A 23,794-nucleotide genomic window follows, 5' to 3' on the forward strand; every position below is an offset into this window, starting at 1 on the left:
TTTATAAAATTTTAAATTACTGACTTTTTGTCTCGTAAAAATTTATTAGTGTATCAAATTAAATACATATTTGAAAAAGAAGAATTTTATATCCACACATAAAATTAATTCAAGATATATATGAAATTCTAAAAACGTGGAATTTATTTTTTGTCTATACATAATTTTAATTCATTTTTATTATGTTATAAGAAAACAGTAATGCATTCTGATTCATCTTCGAAGTCTTAAGAATTGTACGAAAAAAATTGAGCAATTATCAATTGGTGCGCTAGTGTAAGTAGTATCGTCTTCGATTCTCGTACCGGTTATTAACGTTCGATTCTTTGAATGGGATTTATTTTTTTTATAAGTTTTTCTATCCTTAGGTTATATAAATTATTTTTATATTTCCTAATTTCTAATTATATACAGAAAAAAAAATTAAAATTATTACAAAAAAATTAAAAGCAATAAATTTTTTTACATCTTGCGCAAATAAAAGAAGATTTATTACTTAAATTAAAAATTCATCCTGTAAATACCGCGTTTTTTCGCAAACAGCTGGCTAGTTTTCAGCAGAATGAATTTTCTCATGGAGTACCACAAGTGTGCAAAATTTGAAAAAAATCTGAGGTGTGGCTCATTGACTGTCTCCTTGCCAGTGAGATCACTTGATTATTTTTTTTAACATTACTATGAAATGAGAGGAGAAGTAGGGAGAGAAGTTTCACGAGACAGGATAAAAAGATTATCTTTTCAGATTTTTTATAATATAGACATGATAGTTATGATCAAATGTTGGATCAATTTGTATTGATAGCAACAATAAATTAGTCTACTAATAAAGGTGATCATCATCTCGCCTTATTTGATTTCTTCTCGGCGACTTGAAAATAGGACGCAACTCATGAAACCAGTAAGCGTGATATAGTAATAAAATTGCTATGGAGAGTATCAAGAGAAAAGTCTTCTTTTTGCCCTTCCAATCGAGAAGGCGGAGCTCCTAGGAAGCTGCTGCTGCTGCTACTGTTTTGCTAAACTTCAATGGAATATTAAGAAAGTGATGGTCTACCGATCACTTGGCCATTTGAGATGAAATTAAACCGATAAACTGATACACCTGTGCTAGTTTCTTCATTTAGAATGATTCTTTTCATTGGATTCGTCTTGTTTTGATGATTCTTTTCATTGGATTCGTCTTGTTTTATTGCCTACCTAGAATAGTAACAGTCTGATGATATTTTGTTGATGATTATTTTAATTTTTTTACAATTTGGTTTTGTTTGCTTTATGATTTCAGAACATGTCAAAATGCGTTTGTTCAAAAAACAGACAACGGACACCTGTCCTCAACTGGTATCAGCTACATTGATATCGCAAGACGAAACTTCAGAGAGAATGATTATGAACGATGTTACTATAGAGTAGAATAAAAATTCTTTGTTAAATGATAAAAATGGTTCGTCGAAGAGACTCGATAAAGATGCTGGAGAGCCTAAGAAAACTGTAATTAGATAATCATTCATGATAACTCGTAAAGGTATCAACAATTCTTTGTTGTCAATTCATTTAACATTTAAATAAAATTAGATGATAATAATCAATAATGTTAAATAATATCTTTTCCAATTTTAATGTGATAATTCGAACAAAATGTTAAGGGGAAGGAAAAAAAAGTAAAAGTTTAAAAGTATTATACAGTGAGGTAACAATCGTGATTAATTTGTAGGTATCTCAACATGGGATCGGAAAGTAGGCCGAAGGTTGAATCAATTGAAGAGATCGGAAAGTTTGGAGTTACTTTCGGTTTCGGGTAGAAGACATCGTTGGAGTCCAAATCGAAAGAGATACGAAGAAAGCTTGGAGGAAAAGAAAAATGTAATTAACTTAAGAACTTCGTTCATTTCAATTTAAGACTCTCGTTAACGTGAATACCTTCTTTTTTTTATCCTAGGTTCCTTTTTGGAATTCCTCAAGCCAAAGAGAGGTTCCAGAGTGGAATCGTCGAAAAATTTATTCCGCTCAACGGAGAGAAGTAATTTCTTAAATTCGAATTCAACGTCAAAAAACGTGACGATCCAGGAAGAGAACCAGCATTCTATGGAGAAAGATTTGAGCGATGGTGCAATTAAAAACATATCTGCGTTTCAATTAAAGTCCGTGAATAATAATAATAATAACGGCGATTAACAATTAAGGGAGCCTTATGAATCAGCAGGTGTTAAAGACTCAAAAGGGTACAGCATTGGTAAAGGAGACTTTGAATAAGATAGAGAAGGATATATCGGAATGTTTTTAATCGACGTCTAGGATTAACGTGAAAACGTGCATAGTACATCGACTCGAACGGAAAATAGGAATCTTTTCATTAACATTCATGAACGTGATAGGTAAGATTGTTATTTTAGATTAAATTTTTTATTTGTAATTATTTCTACAATTATTTGTTTGTAATATCAGTTTTAGGAACGATCAAACAAGATCTTGTTTCTTAATCAGTTTAAAGTATCTTATGAACAATCTGCGTTTATGATGCGATGAAAGCGGCTACGATTCCGATAGCATACAAATAGGTGACATTATTCACTCCTGACAGTGAATAATATATTCAAAGAATTACTAAGTCTCGTAGCTTTTCTATAACTTACGATGATTATCAAGGTATGGATCTGTTTTTGCCACCGATCATCGACTAAACTGAACTTTCGAAAACTAGCAAGGATTCCGAGAATGTTAATGATAACACCGTCGTGGAGGCACATCATTTTTTGAGCAATTCAATTAAAACGGACTCGACCTTACTCATGTCGGAACATGATGATGACACCGACAGTTGCGACGAAAGTACTTTTGAGGATTACGAGCAATGCACTAAATCGGAATTTTTTGATAATTCCATTAGAAATGTTTCTAAGATAGAATCAAGTCAATATTCGAAAATATTCCCAACTACATCTATGAAGAAAGTTGGTACTGTTTCTCAGATGAATAAAATTGTTCCGAGTTCATTGATACAAACGAAATCAATGACTTCTTTAAGGAAAAAAATATGGAAGCGCTATCGTGTTGACTCTCGTCGACAATGCTTCGTCTCCTTGCAAAGATAGTCCACCAGCTCAAAAGATTAATTCAACGACAATGTTAATGAATAGTCCGGTTCGATATTATACTCTTAAAAGATCTCGTTCTGCTCTTGAAGCTAAGTATCACCAGACTAGTCCATCAATAGGATCAACAAAGTTAAGAGAACTATTTTCGCTGATAACCCTCGAACAACTATGATAACTTCAATACCAGCCAAGTCAACTTTAGTACATTGAGAATTAAAGACTATGAAACTCAGCGTTGAAAAATCAGGCAATCTTGGTATCTCTTTAGAGAGACGAGAGGCAGTTAGACCGTTGTATGTAATATCCAAGTTAGATTCCAACGGCGAAACAGCCATATCTAAACTATTTAGAATCGGTGATGAGATCGTCCGAGTCTGTGGTCGCAGATTACGTGGGATGACAATCATCGAAGATAGAAATGCCTTACGCAGTTGTGTAGAAAACGTTGAGCTTCAAATCGTCAAAGAACCAACGTTTGCGGTTGGCGAAGAGATCGGTGATACTTGGGCTGATTTAGATAGAGTTCCTCGTCCTCGAAATGATTTCGAAGAGTGGACCTTCCAAGAGAGTAAATCAGACCCTGGAGTAGTAGTATCCACCGTGCCCAAAGCTGAATCTTCTCATAATAGTGACAATCGGTTGAAGGTCGAAGAAACTCCGACTAAACGGTCTAAAAGTGAATAATCCATTAACGAAACCAGAGATGATACTGAACGAAAGATGACTGGTACGAGAAAGTTTCAAGGTATCAAAAAACGATCCTCGTGTCCAGCTTGTTATCCTAAAAGAGTATCAAGACTTCCGAAAAATTTGCTAACTGTGACCTTGGAAAAAGGAACCACAAAAAACTTGGTTTCTCGATCGTCGGAGGATTCGTCAGTAAAAACGGTTACATGGGTATTTTTTTTAAAGGATATTATGGAAAGTGGTCAAGCAGCCGAGGAAAGTACACTAAAGGTCGGTGATGAGATCTTAGCGATTAAAGGCATACCAATAGACGGTGCAACCTACACCATGGTCCTTTAGACTTTCAAGAATGCCAAACCAGGCAAAATGATTCTCTGCGTTGGACGAAGGGATCCAACGAATAAACGGTTGTTTTACAATTGATAAGACAAGATATTTTTTAAATCTTGGGTTAGTTCTACTTTGCTTTTTTGCTTCATTAATATTTTTCTTCTTAGCAATAACGTTACGCTTTAGAATCTAATTCTTTTGTTTCTTCTTTCTTGTAACTTGTAATGCTTATGTTAAACTCTATTTCTTAAATTTATATTGTAATAATATTTTATTATTTTTTATGACGTGGTTTTAAATAATTCATTTTTTATTTTTAGGTACATTGTTCGATTAAAGGTCGGGGTGAATAACAGTTTTAACGAAGTAGTACAAAATATGGATCATATATTTTAACAGAACACAAGAAAATAGAACAAAATACAAGAAAAAAACTACCTTTATATATATATATTCGCACTTAAGGCTTAAACACTTACTGACTTCAGGCTTATTATAAATTATTCGTACTTATATATATGCATCTATCTCTGTATATCACTCTGTGTATAACTGCGTATAACTCTTTATATAGCTCTTTATTCCGGTCTGGTGTCCGTCTTTTATACCCCGCATATAGTGGGAGGGGATCCCTCTCTTTATCCTACAGGGCGTTTCTTATTAAATCACAGATTTCCTATTGGTCATCGATATTTCTTTCTTTTAACGCCTGTAACGCCTTAGCGAGAGAGTATCTTTCAAAGCTATCGGAATTTTACCCGTTTAAACTTGCATTTGTTTACAAAAGGGGGAACGAGCATGAGACCCTTTCTTTTGAGGAGACCGAATATCTTAGAATTATTTCTATCGCCTGTAACCTGAGCATTTAGAAAATATTACCTATTTATTTTGGTTTATCTTTAGATTATCAACACCTTTAGAATTCTTTATCCCCATAGAATTCCTATACAAATAATTTTATCTCGTGCGGTAGGCTGCTCGGTTCGGCGTAATGTGACATACATTATATTAGTCCAGTCAACGGGACTGGAAAACTGGGCAGTTTTCCTCGATCTCAGGAAAGAAGGTGAAAACTTGATATAAGGGTAAATAGACGACGCTGAATCGAATGGTGCTAATTTTTTTGAGGTGGAAAGTGCCGTTTTTGAGAAAAAGGGTAAAAAAGGATAAAAATTGATAAAAAATGGCTTTATCTTAGAATCTAGGCATTTAATCGAAAAATATTTCAAACAAAAGTTGTAGAGAATTGAAAAATACTAAAAAAATGTTCTATGAGTTATCTTCGTATTTTCAAAAATAAGCGAATAAAATTGGAATGAAGATGGGAAAATAATTGTAAGAATGGGGAAGCAAGTCCCGCCTCTCAGTCGGCTTTTACACGCGAGTGGGCTAGTGTGCGTGCGAGCGTCCGTGTGCACTAATACACAAACGAAGGATCTTCGGCAATCTTCGGGACTCTCGGTCTTGAATGAAAGTGCGAGTGAGAGAACAAACCATATTTCTCTCTTTTTATTTATCATGCGATAACGAGTATTATTGTCCTTGGCCATCGATTGTTGAGCGTTCTGATATTTTTCTTTTTATATTTTTTCTTTCGGTAGCAAGAATTTTACGTCTTGGCCATCGAGCGTCGAGCGTTTTCTATACGAGTGCGAGTGAGAAAGAAAACCGATATTTCGAAAAGAAAGAGAGAAATATCGGTTTTCTTTTTCACTCGCACTCGTATACAAAAGGCTCGACGCTCGATGGCCAAGACGTAAAATTCTCGCTACCGAAAGAAAAAATATAAAAAGAGAAATATCAGAACGCTCAACAATCGATGGCCAAGGACAATAATACTCGTTATCGCATGATAAATAAAAAGAGAGAAATATTGGTTTGTTCTCTCACTCTCACTTGCATTCAAGACCGAGAGTCCCGAAGATTGCCGAAGATCCTTCATTTGTGTATTAGTGCACACGGACGCTCGCACGCACACTAGCCCGCTCGCGTGTAAAAGCCGACTGAGAGGTGGGACTTGCTTCCCCACTCTTACAATTATTTTCCCATCTTCAATCCAATTTTATTCGCTTATTTTTGAAAATACGAAGATAACTCATAGAACATTTTTTATGTATATTTTAATTCTCTACAACTTTTGTTTGAAACGTTTTTCAATTAAATGCCTAGATTCTAAGATAAAGCCATTTTTTACCAATTTTTTTCTTTTTACCCTTTTTCTCAAAAACGGCACCACTCAGATCAAAAAAATTAGCACCATTCGATTCAGCGTCGTCTATTTACCCTTATATCAAGTTTTCACCCTCTTTCCTGAGATTTCCGGAAAAACGGCCCCCGTTGACTGGACTAATATATATTCAATCCAAGTCTGGCGATTGTTTAAGCAAATTAACGAAGGATGGATACGAATGATAATATGCTACAAAAAGATAATATTTTTATATAAATATAATAATTTATATTTTCTTTAGGTAATATTAACAAAAGACGGATAGGTTCCCATTAATTATCTAAAATCGTAGTGTCTATGTTTTCTATTACTTTTAACTAACATGCTGCATCGGTTAAATTTTGGCGTCGAACTTTGCGTCGGGAGATATTTAGAAAAACAATTTCGATTTTTTTATGTATATATGTATTAAAATACTCATAGGATGTTTTTTATCGTTTTTTAGACCAACGATCGGGCTCGAAAGTTACACGAGGAAAGTAAAGATAACAAAGTAAAGATAATCAACTTCGCGACCGAAAAAGATTTTATCGTTGAAAGCACGTATTTCAAGCATAGAAATATTCATAAATAAACTTGGATTTCCCCGGATGGAAAGACGCGTAACCAAATTGATCACGTTCTGGTGGATAAACGACGGCACACGAATATATTCGATGTTAGATCATATAGGGGGGGGCTGCGACTCGGATCATTTTTTGGTAATTGCTAGGGTGAGGGAACGTCTTTCGATAAATAAAACAAACAGGCAGAGGATAGGAAATAAACGCTTAAATGTACAAAGCCTTACCGAAGGAGAAAAAGGGACAAAGTACGCGGTCGAAGTATCAGTAACAGACTCGCGACCGTAAAGGAAATAGACGAATCGGATGACAACTCGGTTGATAAATTGTGGGAAAACGTACGCCACACGATAGTTAAATCGGCGGAAGCCACTGTTGATTTTTGTTAAAGGCACAAAAACAAAACGTGGTTTGACGAACATTGCGAGAAAGCCGATAAAGTCCGAAATGAAGCGTGTATCACATGACTGACCCAAAACACGGATAAAACCCGGGACCAGTTTCTTAATATTAGGCAAGCGGCGCATAATATGTTTAAAAATAAGAAGTAGCAATACCTAAAACAGAAAATAGAAGAGATAGACGAAAATTACCAAAGCAGTAACTCCGTGGTATGTACTTGGGGATTAATAACTTTAGGAAGATATTTCAAGTTAGGACGGAAATGGTAAAAGATTGGAACGATAATCTGATTGCAGATGCAACGGGAATACTAAATACGTGGAAAAACTATTTTGACCGGTTATTAAATGTTCAATATGAAAACGACCACGAAATAGAGAGTTTTGAGTTCCACGCGGCAGAACCTATAATAAACGAACCGACAATTTCGGAAGTAAAAAGCGCGATCAAGAAACTAAAGAATTATAAAGCACCGCGTATCGACTTGATTGCAGCGGAACTAATTAATTGAAGGAGGGGGATTGGATTAATAGAAGAAATTCATAAACTAATTAAATTAATATGGAATAAAGAAGCATTGCTGGAACAATGGAGGAATTTAATTATAATCCCGATTTTTAAGAAAGGGGACAAAATGAATTGCATTAACTACCGAGGCATTTCTCTTCTACCTACGTGTTATAAAATTCTGTCGAATATTTTACTAACAAGGATTGTGCCATATGCATACAAGTTAATTAGGGATCATTAATGCGGTTTTAGAAGAAATAGATCGACTACTGACCAAATTTTTACTATTCGGCAATCTTGGAGAAAAAATGAAAATATGATCAATCGGTACCACTAACTCTATATTGATTTTCAAAAAGCGTATGTCTCGATAAAACGGGAGAAAATGTTTGAAATCCTAATACAACAGGGCATACCAAGAAAACTGGTAAACCTAGTCCAAGTCTGTTTAAGGGAAACTAGGGGTAGAGTAAAAATAGGTAATCAAACGTCGAACACTTTAAGTATCCATGGCGGGTTAAAACAGGGGGACGCACTGTCATCTCTTCTGTTTAATCAAGTGCTAGAATTTGCTATCAAAGAACTGCAGAAAAGTAAGGATGGCCTGTAGCTGAACGGGACAATGCGACTGCTAACATATGCGGACGATATGCGGACGATGCTTTGCTGGGGGCAATAAGGAGACATTAGTAAATAACACAAGAACTCTACTGGACAAAACAAAAGAATTAGGGTTGCAAATAAGCGTAGAAAAAATCAAATATATGGTCACCGATAGAATGCAAAATTTGCATAATACCGGAAACTTGGTCGTTAGGGATACAATTTTTGAACTGATCAGCAACTTTAGGTATTTAGGATCGATCCTAAATCAGTCGAACGAAATTAGTGAAGAATTGAAAAAAAGGATCAATTTGTGTGGGAAATGCATGCTTTTATTCGGTCAATAAACTACTCAGCTCGCGATTATTGTCTAGGCGCTTAAAGATCAGAATATACAAAACAGTCATTCTACCGGTAGTCCTTTATGGATGCGAGGCATGGTCACTTACCATGTGGGACGAAAAGAAATTTAGGATATTCGAGAACAAAATACTTCGTAAAATCTTCGGCACAAAACGCGATGAGGAAATGGGCGAATGGAGAAAATTACACAACGTGGAATCGCGTATATTGTATAATGGACCGGACATTATGACCGTCATAAAATCATGCCGATTAAGATGGGCTGGGTGAGGAACGAACCGCGTATAAAATAATTATTAGTATACCCAATAGGAAAAGACCATTGGGTAGACCAAAGCGTAGATGGGAGAATAATATTAAGAGGGATATTAAGGAAATGGGATATGAGGATCGCGAATGGAGGGATCGCGCTCAGGAACGGGAACACTGGTGGGATTTGGTATATGCGGCAATGAGTTTTCGAGTTCCCAACGCCACTTAATAATAATAATAATGTATATCATTAACAAGAAAACAAGTTTTATTAATTAATTATGCGGCTTTAAATCATATTAAAGATTCTAAGATACATGAAAGTTTTTTTGTGCGTTTGACGAAAAACGAAGATTAAAAATAAGAACATCATTACACATCTAACGTAGTCATTTCATGTTAGAAATAATACGCTAACACTTTGGATCATGACGTATGTACATAATGCACAATTTTTCATACACGTTTAGTTTAAGATATGTTTCGCGCTAGAAACATAGTTTCCGATTAAACTAAAGAACACAGCCGCATTTTAATAATATCGACGATGGCATGCACCGATGATACTTACTTTGTACTTATTTACAATCTAATTATCTATGGTCGGTCTAATATATTATTATTATAAAGATTTTTATGCTACCGAGACTGACATTTCAAATGTCTACCTGATTTAATGCTGTGATATGTTGACTGTAATCGAATTAATTGATATCGTACAAATTGTATTTAATAATAAAAAATGATAATATTGAGAGACGTATATACGTGTACTATTGCACATCTACTTATCTACAATCACAGCTAGTTGATTGATTTAGGATTAGTTTGATATTGTCATTTATTAACCCGCTTGTGGAATATAACTAATAGCTGGTGGACCACTTGGAACAAACGACGATTGTTGTTGTTGTACTGCCGGTATCGATGGCTGATAATTGAACGTTGGTGGTGCCGGTGTTTGTTGCTGGTAACTAGGATAACTGGGAATGTTTGTTGCGAGGTAGGTTTGCGCTGGTGGACTCACAAAAGTCGATTGTGCAGGACTAGGATATGTTTGATAGGCAGGACTAGGTAAAAATGCTGGAGCTTGTGCTGGTGCTGTTGCTGGAGCAACAGATTGATAAGCACTTGGGTAACCTAGCTGAGCAACTACAGTAGCAGGAGCTGGAGAATAAGTTTGAACAGGAGGTCCTTGAGCAGCAGGACTTTGAACATAATTTACAGCTGGACTTGGAGCATAACTTACAGCTGGATTTTGAACATAATTTACTGCTGGTAGAGTAGGGGGACTTGTTTGGAACGGTGGAGCAGGATTGAATGCTGCTTGTAAACCAGTATTAGGTGGTGTTTCAATAGGATAAGTAGCTGTAAGAAAATTTGGAACTGGTTGTGCTGCAGGAGCAGGAGCAGGAGCAGGAGCAGGTGCAGGAGCAGGTGCAGGATAGTATGCTAGACTAGGTGCTTGGGTATATGCGGGGTAACTTAGGCCTTGCACTCCAATTCCTTGACTTGGAGTACCTTGAGCACTAACAGATGTTTGCCCAGATGCAGGTCCAATTATTTTCATGACCGGCGAATATGCTCCGTTTGACGTAAATGAAGATGGACCTTGAGTATTATAATATGCTGCATTAGCTGTAGCTGTATTCGTTGTAGCTGAACTAGATGGAGTCCCATAATTGATAGTGAATGAGAATGACGAGGTAGCAGGACCGCTGAGTTTCGCTACTCCTGAATTTGGAAAAGATGAAGGAAAGCCAGAAGAGCCGCTTCCTGTGGAACCACTGAGAGTAGGTTGTCTGTTATTTCCTTGATCATAAGGAGGTAAATATGGTGGTGCGGGTGTTGAACTAGGTCTGTTGGTTGCATACATTTGTTGGTTATTAGCTGGCCGTTGTGAAATACTTGGTGGTAGGTACCTTGGTCCTGAAATAGGACGTCTAGCAGGTGGCGCTGGAGGGAAAGGACGTTGGGTCGGAGCATAAGTTGGTGGAGGAGATGGTGGAGGAGGTGATGGCTGAGGTGCAAGAGGAGGCGACGGGGGTTGTGTAGGTGGTAAATATGCTGGGTATGTTGGAGGTTGCGGTGGTGGCGGCGGTGGTGACGGAGGTGGTGGAGGTGTTGGTGGTGGTGGTGCTGGTGAAGGCGGAGGTGGAGGTGGCGGCGGTGGTAAATATGCTGGATATGTTGGTGGCGGTGGAGGTGGCGGTGGAGGTGGCGGTGGAGGTGGTGGTGGTGGTGGCGGTGGAGGTGGAGGTGGTGGTGGCGGTGGTGGCGGTGGAGGTGGAGGTGGTGGTGGCGGTGGTGGCGGTGGTGGTGGAGGCGGTAGTGTAGGTGGTAAATACGCTGGATATGTTGGTGGTGGCGGTGGCGGTGGCGGTGGCGGTGGCGGTGGAGGTGGAGGTGGCGGTGGAGGTGGAGGTGGTGGTGGAGGTGGCGGTGGAGGTGGCGGTGGAGGTGGCGGTGGAGGTGGCGGTGGTGGTGGAGGTGGTGGTGGAGGTGGCGGAGGCGGTGGTGGCGGTGGCGGTGGTGGTGGAGGCGGTAGTGTAGGTGGTAAATACGCTGGAGGTGGTGGTGGCGGTGGCGGCGGTGGCGGTGGAGGAGGTGGTGGCGGTGGAGGAGGTGGTGGCGGTGGCGGTGGAGGAGGTGGTGGCGGTGGGGGAGGTGGCGGCGGTGGTAGAGGTGGAAGCGGTGGTGACGGTGAAGGCCCAGCAGGAGGATACGGTATTGGTGTTGTTAATGGTGGCCTCGAAGGTGGTCCTGATGGTGGATAAGGAGCTGGTGTTGCTGGTGGTGCAGGTGGTTGTACTGGTACACCCGAGGGTGGATAAGGTGTTTGTGTTGAAGGCGTAAACGTGGGTAAAGATGGTCTTGAAGGGGGTAAAGAAGTTGGTATTGGTCTAGGAGCGGGTGGATAGGATGATTGGGATGGCGGGGGTGCAAGAGGAGGTGGTGGAAGTCTGGGTGGAGGTCTTGATGGTGGATAAGATGGTTGAGGTTGAGGTGTAGGGGATGGTCTTGTTGGCTGGCGTGATGCAGGATATGGAGCTGGTGTTGATATTATTATTATTTCTTCTTCTTCAGGTGGCGGTTGTGGCGTTGGTGTTGGAGGTCGTGGAGACGGATACGAAGGTGGTGGTGGTGGTGGTCTTGGAGATGGATACGAAGGAGGTGGTGGTCTTGGAGTTGGATACGAGGGTGGTGATGGCCGTGGAGATGGATAAGAAGGTGGTGGCTGAGGAGATGGATATGATGGCTGAACTGGTTGAAAAGGTCGATAAGGAGCAGGATAATTATAAGTAGGATAACTTGGATAGCTTGGATAACTTGGATAACTTGGATAGTTGAAACGTTGTGCAGGATAGGCAGGTACATTCGAGCCGACATTCTCGGTCGGTAAGAAGAACGGTACCCTCGGCCTTTGATAGTTATATCCGGCTTGTCGTTCCAGTCGCACTTGTCGCCCGGCGCCATAATTCAACAAGAGTAGTATTTTCAACTGCGCGTAAAATATGTTACCGTAAATAAGTCTCTCTCTCTTTTTTTTCTGGAAAGTAACACGTATCGACGACGTAATTTTGAACTTACCCATTGTAATGGCTGCATAATCACCTGGAACGTATAACGGATGAAACAAAGAGACCAGGGCTTTTATAGAGAAGCTGGTTTGTAAGATCCGCTCACGATGCATTTCCTTGAAGTCGACGCGTCTAATGACATTCTATTACATTTCTTATTATACTTAAGAGCAGTACTGAGAGACTCAAATTGCTAGAGTGTGTTTACTATTACGGTTAGGCGTGACTGAAAATTTGTATTTCTTTCTAAATCGCAGGATTTGGGTAAGGCGATGTTGAAGTTTTATTTCACCATCCATTCTGTTGGACAAGAGCACCTCGTTATGAGGTAACTGTAATAGGGTAAAAAAAAGAAACAAAAGAAAAGAGAGAGTGTGAATTATGATTACGTTAATATAGTATTGTGAGATAAATGATAGGTTGGTTATTAAAATCGTCGTTAAATGTTATGACATCCATGTCGCATTACTTTTTCACAATTTCACGCATTTTCTCAATAAGTTGTAAGTAAATAATGAAAAATTTGCTCGTGTCATTGGTCACACCATTATGTACAAGCATGACGACCTAATCGCAACATTTTGTCACACTCCATTCAATATCCGATTGTTTAATGACGTTCAGGCATACAACATTGCGAAGTTGGTACAACGTAAAAGCGTACATCGCATTTCTCAATCTTGATATAATTGAAATCTCAAAAATAAGGTTCATTAATTTACATGCAGTAGAAAATTTGTCTTTTATATTATTTTATTCAAAATAATTTTTCTAACAAAGATCGGTTGTTAATGTTCTAACAAAAGAATAGAAATTACTTTTGCGAGGAAAAGTTAACTCGCGTATTACAAAATTCATGTCTCGCTAAGAGACATCAAAGCGTGTTTCAGACGTGCAGCTACGTGCAGTTACGTGCAGTTAAGCGAAGTTTATGGATGAACCAGACTGAATACTAACTGGAATCTTTTACGTTTCTTGGACGAACGAAGAAAATCGATTTTTTTCTTTTATTTCTCTCTTTCTCTCTGTCTCTCTTTTCTAGCTTTGTTCATAGATTTACGTTTTATCGGTTACTCGATTTTCAAATGGTTGATAAATCGTATTATTTGGCATATGGTATGCGCATCGTTAATCCTTCGAAGTGTTGTTTCGCAAATAGCAGGATGAGCAACAGCTTTACGACCGATCGAAGATTGAATCACAATATCAAGATTAGATTTGAAAAATAACACGATAAACACACACACACACGTATGCATGCATCCATGAATTTTGTTCACTCGTACATAACTCGATTCGATCAAATAATGGCGAAGTACACCATTCGATTGTATAATCGAGCAGGCTTCCTTACGTAATCATTTAAAATTTAGTTTCATGTCATCTATGTTACCGTAGAATAAAAACTCTGGACGTTGCATTCCTCCTTTTCCGTATACAAATCGAATCCGTAGTCGTGCATTTGCCAAGAATTTCCTATATCTTCCATGGAAATAGAACTTTTTTCTGTAAGGGGCAAGGCCGTTCACCGATAAAGGACGACGTTTAGAATCGATTACTTCGATTTCATTTAGACTAACATTTCATTACCTTTTAAATGCGATATTTATCTTTATAAATTACTCTTGAAATGTTTGAGGAAGGAAATAAAAATGAGAAAATATCAGATTTATATATTATAAAAAAATAGATTGATTTTATTAAAAGTTGTTGATCTACTCGGAAACATATATGATCAGATTATTTTTAATTGCGAAGGTAATTAACGATTGAATTTTTCTTTTTAAACAATGGTTTTTTTTTATTAAATCATGAAAAAAATGGATTAATTTGATTTTTGTTTGTTCAAAGTTCTTGTTAATACATGGGATAGATAAATAAAAGTAAGATGAACGGTATCGTATTTCTGTGAGTGAGTAACAGTGGATTCGTTCCAAGAAATGCTCGACATAAAACGGAATCCATGATAAATTTACGGCATTTTGCGCAGTGTCTTCGACCTATCTTCTTTCGAGGAAGATACTACTACGTCGTTAAACGTCGTTCTTGTATCGGCCCAAGAGGACGAACTTTGCAATGGAATTAGGAAGAGCTTCGTGTATTTCGTTTGGAAAAAAAAACTTTAACATTCCTCATATTCTGAATCCTTCTCTTTCTCCTTCTTTCTTTCTTTAATTCACAAAGAAAAGAAGTATTATCATTTCCAAGAGAGAGAGAGAGAAAGAAAGAAAATATGTGCACGCAACCGCAATATGAGTAAGAAAGAGAAGGATAAGGAAAAAAAACGTAAGAAAAAAGATAAGAAGAAGAAGAAGAAGAAGAAGAAGAAGGTGTGTAGAGTAAGGAAAGAGGAAAGGGGAAAGTACTGCAACAATTACTATCGTAATGCGGCTTGCACGTTGTCGGCCAGTTGCATGCCAGATGGCGGAGACGATTTTGTCGAGAATCTTGCGGACGACTTGCGCGGTGGTTACGTTCTACTTAGTGATTTTCTTTTAGCAACTTTAAACGATTTCAACGTCGACGTTTGTTGCGTCAACGATAATGAATTTTTCTTACTTTCCTCTCTCTCTCTCTCTCTCTCTCTCTCCTTTATTCTTTATCTTTGTCCTTTTCATCTTTCTTTCTCTCATTTTTGACATTGAGTCCTTGTTTGATTATCCATCTCATGTTTGAGAGTCGATTATTTTTTTTCTACTGATAGGAAGTGTAATGATTAAACAAAATAATTTTATGGATGCTATGAGATTTGTTTTAAATGATTGATAGAAGTTTTTAGTGTAATATTGATTAACACTATTTCTATAACGATTTTTTAACTATTTCGACCAAAAGGTGTCTTTAAATCCAGGATAAGCTGCAGGAAAATGTTATCAATGAATTAATATTTAACAACTAATGTATAAAAAGTAAAAAAATTCGTTTTGGAAAAATAATTAAACTTGAAGAATAATTTGAAGTTAAAATTTGAAAAGTATTTTTTTGACATTGCTTGGTAGCAATAATGTTGATTAGAATATCATTTTTATTGCATTTAATTGATTTATATATGTAAGATTTATTTTATGTATTTATTATTTTATTTTATTTATTTAATATTTAATAATGTTCAATAAAATATAATAGAATATAATAAGATAAGATAGAATAAAATAATTAGTATTTATAATCTAAATTATATATATAATTTATTCGATTTACTTAACGGAGATATTGCCGAACTGACTTTTTCGATGCTCTCGCAAAACACTCGTTGTAATTACAATACAATTAGCACACTCCCTCGTCAATCCTTTTCACTATGCATATATACCTATTCTTCCCTTCTTCATCTCTTATTGTACCTCGCATTTCTTACTGAAGCCTCCCACCCATTAATCAGGCGATTGGCCTAAACGGTATCGCCTGGCAATCCCCAAAAAACGCGTATGCAACAATGGAATTATTTTCTAACCGTTTTATCCATTTTAAGCGTCTTTTCTCATACATACCATTCTTCCATCCTCACATATATATTTTTTTAATTTTCTCAATATCAGATAATGCAATTGTAAAATACTATTTGTGTGATTAGATAAACATTTAACAAATTTTGATATACACGATAATATATGAACAAGTACCTGTAAACGCGAAGCATTAATCGAATGACTAACATAAACCTGACGTTAATTATTATCAATGAATCTAACTATCATATTTCCCGTGCGTGTATTTCTGGTAAGAGCAATATCTTTCAGCATCTTTTTCATGAAAAGGGAGAAAAAAAGAAGCCCATCGTTCTGTCGTATAGAGTAGGTAAGTATTAGACATTAGGCCCTCCGATGCATTGGGATTATTGCATATGCCGGTGCAGTTGGTGGACAGGTCGATGTGTCACCGTCGTTCTCGAGGGAAACGTCAAGAGATAGAAACGACGATCAAGAAGAAGGAGGAGGAGGATGAGTAGATGATGCTTGGTTACTACGAAAAAGACGAAGAAAAGACGACACGAAGAAAAGGAGGATGAAAAGGTTGATGCTTGGGGCGAGGGAGGGAAAGAAGAGGAGGTTGTGAGGAGGTGGAAGTCGGGGGACAGAGGGTTGGTCGAAGTAAATAAAAAAAAGAAATTAAAAAAAAAATGAAAATAGCGAAGTAAGCACAGGAGAACGTCCAGTTTTTGCTACGGAGTTAGTTACCTTAGACCGAGTAACATTCTCACATAGTGCTTGGCGGAAAAGGCAAGATCCCTCCGATCTTCCTGCAACGTCCTTCGAAAGCCTTAAGAAGTCGAGTTTCTACGTCGTCGTCGTCGTTGTCGTTGTTGTTGTGTAGTAACGCTCGTTGTCATCGTCCCCGTTGATCCTCCACCCTATCTCTGGACTTCTCTATAGTTGCTAGGACTTTTCCCTTTTTTTTTTCTTTTTTTTTTCTTTGACGTTTATTAGATCGTCAAGTTTGTAGAAGATATTGGTTATCGGTTTCTTTCGAGAGTGTATGATGTGCCGTTATTATTTGAATATTTATACAATGTTTTATGCGCGTGTCTTATTTTTATTATTTTTTTTAATTTTTATTATCTAAGCAATTTAAGTAAATATAGTTAAATATGTATTTCAGTATTATATAATTTTTTTTGTTTTTTCTTTTGTTTTGTTTAATTCATATTCAATGATAAATATCCTCTATCTTTCTTAAACTCGACAAATTCTTCCTCCTATTAATCTTAATCTTAATTTCATTATCGCATCTGTCAACGCACCTAAACACGTTTATGTATATCACACAAGGTAATAAAAAGTTGATAAATTATGTACATTAGAGCGATAAGGCACGATATTCTTAAACTGACAATGAGATATCTAACAAGTTAACTGAAAATGTATAATCGTGAATCATACTTTTTGGTCTGTCTGTAATTTCTTACAAAGTTTTATTATATTTTTATTTTACGCCAAAATTTATTAGGAAAGGATAACAATAAAGGATAACGACTTTACAAAGAAGTTTTATTTTAATTATTTTTTATAAACACTGATAGTTTGATAAATAAAAAAAGATAAATCTTGATTTAAATTATGTGAATTTGTTATAACCGGCTCAATTTTTCTTGTTGAGATACAACCGATTATTATGAAATACAAATTTTCCTGATGTTTTCCCAAAATCTTGGAAAATATTTTCCACTTTTTCTATTTTCTATTTTTATTAAGTATTTCTTTTCGCAGAATTTGATAGATAGTTTTTTGCAGAAAGAAATTGGAAGATGGTAGACCTTTCAGTTGGAAGAACGTAAAGGAGGATGCTAAGTGAAGGAGCCTGTGCTCACTATAAATAGACTCTTACCATGGATGAAAGGATGAGTAGGGAGAGGGGAAAGGGTTCGAAAGAAAATTAAGACATAAAAGTACCGCAAAAATGTTGCGGTGTAGTCCTACTAAAACGAGCAGTCTTTTCTCTCTTTCTCTCCTATTATTTCTCATCTTCGCGTCGCATCGTTTCTCGCGAAACGAATTGAAACGAAATGAAATCGAATGAGAGGAAAAGAAAAGCGTGGGAAGAGTACTCCTTTGGTTTGTCATTAAACGTCATTTAAGCTCTTTCTATGTTTGGTTTCTTTTCCAAATTATATTATTTCCATAAAGACGTACACACGCACACACAATTTTGAAATTTAATTATATTTATTCAAATGAAAATTCATTTTTTTTATATTTCTTAATATTTTTTCTATTGTTTTTTCTTGTTTTATTAAATTGTTGAATATTTTTTTAATTAACATTTTTATATGTAAGATTCGATTTTTATTTTATAATGAATTCTGGAAATTAATAAAATTATTACAATATATTATATTGTAATAATATAATATATTATTTATTCTTATACATGTATATATTAAAAATAGAGAAAAGGAAATTATTTATCATCATGATTTATATACATGTGTTATTTTTTGTTTTGTTTAATTGAATTATTTAGTTTAATAATTCATATAATAGTAAATGGATTTTTATTTTTGTTTTTAGATAATTTTTTATACATTTACTGTCTCCAAATATTTATACGCGAACCAATACGAAATTTGTTCGTTGACATAACTCGATCTTTAACTTGAAGTGTTTCATAGGATGATGACACTTCATTTGAGTTATGTTTCTTTCGTACTTGAAGTTCCGGAAACTCGATCTTTCTTGGAAAATGTAAACAAAAAACTCAAGAAGGTAGGAGTGGCTTCTTCCCTTATTTTATTATTACTAAAGGCGTTCATCATATATAATATTATAATATATAATATTTAGTTCTTGTCACTGATTGATTTATATCTTATAAGTTCATAAACTCATTTTGAAGATTGAATTTTAAATTTGTAATAACAAGTGGGTCTCCGTATGCAGCAATCTCGGGGTGAGACTTAAGTCAATATTACTTTCGTTGTATTTGAATATTTTGTAAACAACGGAAATACTGTCGGGCATATTGGCTGCACTAACCATTTAGAAATCAAATGGTTTTAATTTCTCTAATAATAATAATTTTTTATTTATAATTAATACATTAATTTAACCTCGTGATTAAATATCATTATTATTGAATAATAATTTGGGAAGTGTATCTTTAATCTAACCTGTGTTAGACTAATTAATTAAGAGATTTGCAGATCATAATATAACATTATATAATAATTTAATATAACACACTAAGTTAATACAAGTAATCAGCTTGGTTTTTGAGTGGCTACGAATTTCGGTAGTTGAAAAATATTTATTTACAAATATGATGCTAATTAAAAAACACATTAACCAATTAATAAACATTTTCTAAAACTTTTTAGTTTAAATACGTTTTAAGGAATTTAAACGAATTAAATTTTTTTTCCCATAAATTCTGGCGCAGAGAGTCGGACGAAACGTTTTATTTCAAGAAACATTCTCGTACAGGACTCTCACGTCAATACTTAAAGTTTTTTTCTAATGCGTTGGAAACGAGGTTTAACGGTAAATGGGTGATAAATTTTCTTTGTTTTTTTGTTAACGAAGAGACAAGTGTTTGAAACGTTTTAAAAAGGGTTCGATAAGGAAGGGAAAAAAAGATGGAAGATCGATGATCGAGAATCGATCCATTTTCGAAACCATACACGCGCAGTAAACCTCGACATAGACGAAATGATCGTATATAAACTCGTACTATATACGATCGAAGTTACGTACGCACCTGAATACGAGACAAACAGGTAGTTAAGATTCCGGGCATTGCACTCAAAAGCGACGTACATTTGTCTCTTCGAAGTGGGAAAAAGAAGAAAGGCTTGAACTCGAACTCAAACTCGAACTTGTACGCGAACAGTAACATCAACGTCGATCGGTTAACTTATTTTCATCTTTTCTGTTTTATTTCCACAAACCCCCTCCCCCCTACCCCCTAACCACACCCTTACCCTTTTACTTTATAGAAGGAAAAGTTAGTTGGACTTCAAATATTAGTATTCTGATCGTTTCTAACAACGTGTCGGTGTTTCAAAATCGACTGCTATGCTATAATAACGTTTCTGTTTTAACAATTGATAACAATTGTTTATTATGATCGATATATTAGGTTAAAATAGTTGGGAAAGAGATTTTTACAATTAATTTAACGCTAAAAAATTTATGAATATATAGTACGCAAATTTTGTTAATTTATTATTTTCTTTTTTATATGAATCAAATTAATCCGAGTTTAATTATTTGTAAAAATAAAATTCGTATTACGTATAAGAAATTTGTTTATCTTTTCTTTTTTAGTCTTTATTTATAGAAGTTGCATTGTATACCTACTCGTGATACAAATTAATGAATTTTCTGATATATTCAAAAGGATCAGTCAGGATATGTTATTAGCTATGCTATCGTATAAACTTTCCTTGATCCAATTCCAGTGAAAAAGTGAGTTCAATAGGTGGATAAAATCAGGTCTATTGAAGTGATAAATACGAATGAAAAGATCGAAATCGAGGACATCTCATTGGGTTCTTTTTTTTAAGATTTTCGACGACAGAAAGAAAGAAAGGGAGAGAAGTTTTTGTCACAACATTCTTTTTTTCGGATGGATTCGTTCGCAAAGACGGTCGCAAATTTTCTCTCCTTGCTTTTTTTCCCTACTATTCCCTTTCTTCCACTATTATTTTTTCTTTCCCGCGAAAAAGTATCAAGTTTGATCAGTGACAGTCCTTCTTTTCGATTGCTGTTCCATTTTATTCTCGTCGATCGAGGACGCGAATGCGAGTTTGAGGGAAGAGGGTTCTCGATAGGTGCTTTGAAAAAAGGAGAAAAAATGTATGCGAGTGAGAACGATTATATGGAAAACGACGAACGGAGGAAGGGTTCAACGTTAATCAACGAGCAAGTCACGTGGGACGATTAAACGAACTCGCAATGGCCCTTTTTTCCATCCCATCTAACGGTCCTTTTGTCGAGATAAATAATACTCGACGTGATCTAAATAAAACTGATCGATTTTATATCTTCAATTGACGAATTAAATATATATTTGTTGTTTAAATAGTTTAAGCAGATTTTTGTTTTGTATTTTTATTTAGATCGTTCGTTTGTTCTTAGATAGTCTTAATTGAACATACAGAAAAGTGATAATTTTTTCTCTCAGTTGACTAATTAAATGTACTTTCGTTCTTAAGTTCACAAATAAATTTTATGTACTTTTTAGATCGTCGTTTATTTTTTGAAAGTTCAAATTGAAATTTAAATAAAAGTGATCGACTTTTGTTTTCTTCAGTTATTAAATATATATTTTCTCAAAATTCATAAGTATATTTTATATACTTTTAAGATCATTTGTTCTTTGAACTGCCTAATTTGGGGAGCAAGAATATATTTTATTTTCTATTTTTTGTATATATATATTTAAATAGAGTAATAATAAGTGAAATGAGAAATTTTAAGATGTCGCGGTAATATTTTCAGTGTCGTCGTTCGATAGCCAAAAATAGATCTACTTTAATCATTCGTAATCTCTTCCTTTAATCTCGTACTCCTTTAAGTTCTTCAGAGACGCATAAATTTTGCGACACGGACTACCGCGCCGCCGGTTAGTTTGCAAATAAGATTACACGAGTATCGTGTGATCATAACACGAGACGACATGCGGGTAGACGAATAATAGAAAGAAGACGACGATGTTATTTTACAAGTATACACTTTGTAAAAGCTTATTATCTTATATTAGACCGGAAATAACTCTTTTCATAGAAAATCTAGCAATAAAGTAGACAATCATATTCGTACGATGCGTCCGTATACAAAATCATTTGTAAATCATAAAAGAATATAAAGATGAAAAAATAAAATTCTACTAAAAAATCATTACAATCGTTATGATGGGTACAAACAATCCTAGAGAAAATGTTCCCTAAAATCATCGAGTAATAATCATAAAAGAAAAATCATATGGAACGGATAATAAAATCTTACGCAAAATTTTATCTAAAAATCAATTGCAATAGTTTCAGGTAAATTTGTAAGGAAACTGATAGGAACCAAAAAATAGTTAAAGTTGTTATTATTATCGATAGGTCGAAGCCTTAGTCGGTCCTTGGCCTGAGAGCTTTGGCGATTCGAAGGGAGAAGGGATAATAGGAAGCAATATCATACACATACATTTAATACATATACACACACACACACACACACACACACACATATATATATATATATATATATATATTATATATATATTATATATATATATATCGTAGCGTAGTATTTGAGTAGAAAGAGTGGGGATTTGTCAGAGTGGAAAAGAGGGGAGTGGCGCAGGAGGAAAGCGCGGCAGAACCGAGCAGCCGGCAGTCTGCGCACGGACATCGATCGAGACTCACGTTCCGCATTTACCGCATCCGTCCTGTTCTCGCATTCGCACACACTATTCTGTTTCCTTCCTTCCTGTCACCTTCCTCTTATAACTCCTTTAAACTTCCTTCCTGCTCGAGATATTATCATCAGATCGCAATGTAATACACACACGCGTGTCAGATACGAATTATTTGATCGTCATCGATCATCGATCTTTTCTTTTTGAAAATTTTTCTTTAATCTTTATTTTTTTTTTCTTCTTTTTTTCGGAGTATTTTCTTTCTTCGTGTTTTGGTGCGGAGACATTGTAATATTCAATTATCATCTTGTGAATTTTGTGCTTGAGGCAGAAAGAGGAAGAAAGAATAGGAGAGCGAGAGAGAGAGAGAGAGAGAGAGAAAGAAAGAGAGAGAAAAGGATCGATATACAATTTTGTCCTATGGTTTCTTCCTGCAAGTTAATTCGATCGATGTAATCAATCATAAGAGGATGATCCAAAGACGATGAATCTTCGTTGATCCTGTTATTTCCGATTCTTGTGAGTATCTATTACATATAAATGCGATTTATTATGTTTGTTCTTTAACTTCATTTGAATTTTGTTTACGTGTCTGACGTTTGTTTGACTGTTTGCATTATTATTTTTATCACGTAAAAGGTGATTCGTTATATATGTATATATTTACTGTTGTAATATTTATGAAGTTCATAGATGTATACAAGGAAATAGCGTGTTCGATTGTCATTGTTAGAGAGAAATAATTTAAAATATGTTTATTTTTAAATAACGATGTTACATAGAAGAACGTTATTTGAAAGTCGATCGATCTTTTTTGTATGAAGCGAACATCAGTGCGAACATCAGTGCGAACGTTTGTGCGAACGTTTGTGCGAACGTTTATGCGAACGTTTATGCGAACGTTTCTTATATAGGCGTGTACGAAATAATTCGTTAAAATCAATTATATGTATTATTACTTTCTGCAGTTGGCTGTTTCTCTCTGCATCCAACAAAATTTCCATTTATGTTAGTTCCGAAACGTTAGAAAGTGATGGACTGCCTAATAAATATTCATCATTCGCGCTGATTTATGAATTATTTCATAGTTGCGCACTCGTGTTTTGTTTTAAATTTGAAATTTGATTGTTGTTGTTTATTATTCTATGTTAAATTAATTAGGTCGAAAGTGAAACGTTATAGTTTTAGGGGATGGGAGGATTTCAACTTGAATTTTTCAGGAAATTAACTTCGAAGATAAGATAATAACATTTTTTAAATTCAACGATCACGTAATCTATTTCCTGGATAAACAATACCATTAGAATTCGAGTTGGCACGCAATGTAAATATTAA

The 23,794-nt window shown here is 35.5% G+C and overlaps 2 protein-coding genes and 1 pseudogene across 3 annotated transcripts in view; 2 read left to right on the top strand and 1 right to left on the bottom strand.

The window, feature by feature from the left end:
* Nucleotides 1-2,786: 2,786 nt before the first annotated feature.
* LOC122524258 lies at nt 2,787-4,696 on the top strand (annotated as a pseudogene).
* A 5,180-nt stretch (nt 4,697-9,876) lies between these two features.
* Nucleotides 9,877-12,726, bottom strand: LOC122524259 (vegetative cell wall protein gp1-like). The gene is made up of 3 exons (XM_043646406.1): nt 12,624-12,726; nt 11,853-12,491; nt 9,877-11,213 (listed from the first exon to the last, which is right to left on the bottom strand). The coding sequence occupies exons 1-3, from the start codon at nt 12,724-12,726 to the stop codon at nt 9,877-9,879; spliced, it is 2,079 nt and encodes a 692-aa protein (XP_043502341.1).
* Nucleotides 12,727-22,444: 9,718 nt separating this feature from the next.
* Nucleotides 22,445-23,794, top strand: part of LOC122524492 (signal transducer and activator of transcription B-like) — a 66,564-nt gene continuing 65,214 nt past the window's right edge. For both annotated transcript variants that reach the window (XM_043646806.1, XM_043646808.1), the window contains exon 1: nt 22,445-22,978. The gene's annotated coding sequence lies outside the window, so the exon portion shown is untranslated. The remainder of the gene's footprint in view (nt 22,979-23,794) is intronic.

The sequence above is a fragment of the Polistes fuscatus genome, unplaced genomic scaffold (genome assembly GCF_010416935.1).
Source record: "Polistes fuscatus isolate 324 unplaced genomic scaffold, CU_Pfus_HIC Scaffold7, whole genome shotgun sequence".
NCBI classification, from domain to species: domain Eukaryota; kingdom Metazoa; phylum Arthropoda; class Insecta; order Hymenoptera; family Vespidae; genus Polistes; species Polistes fuscatus.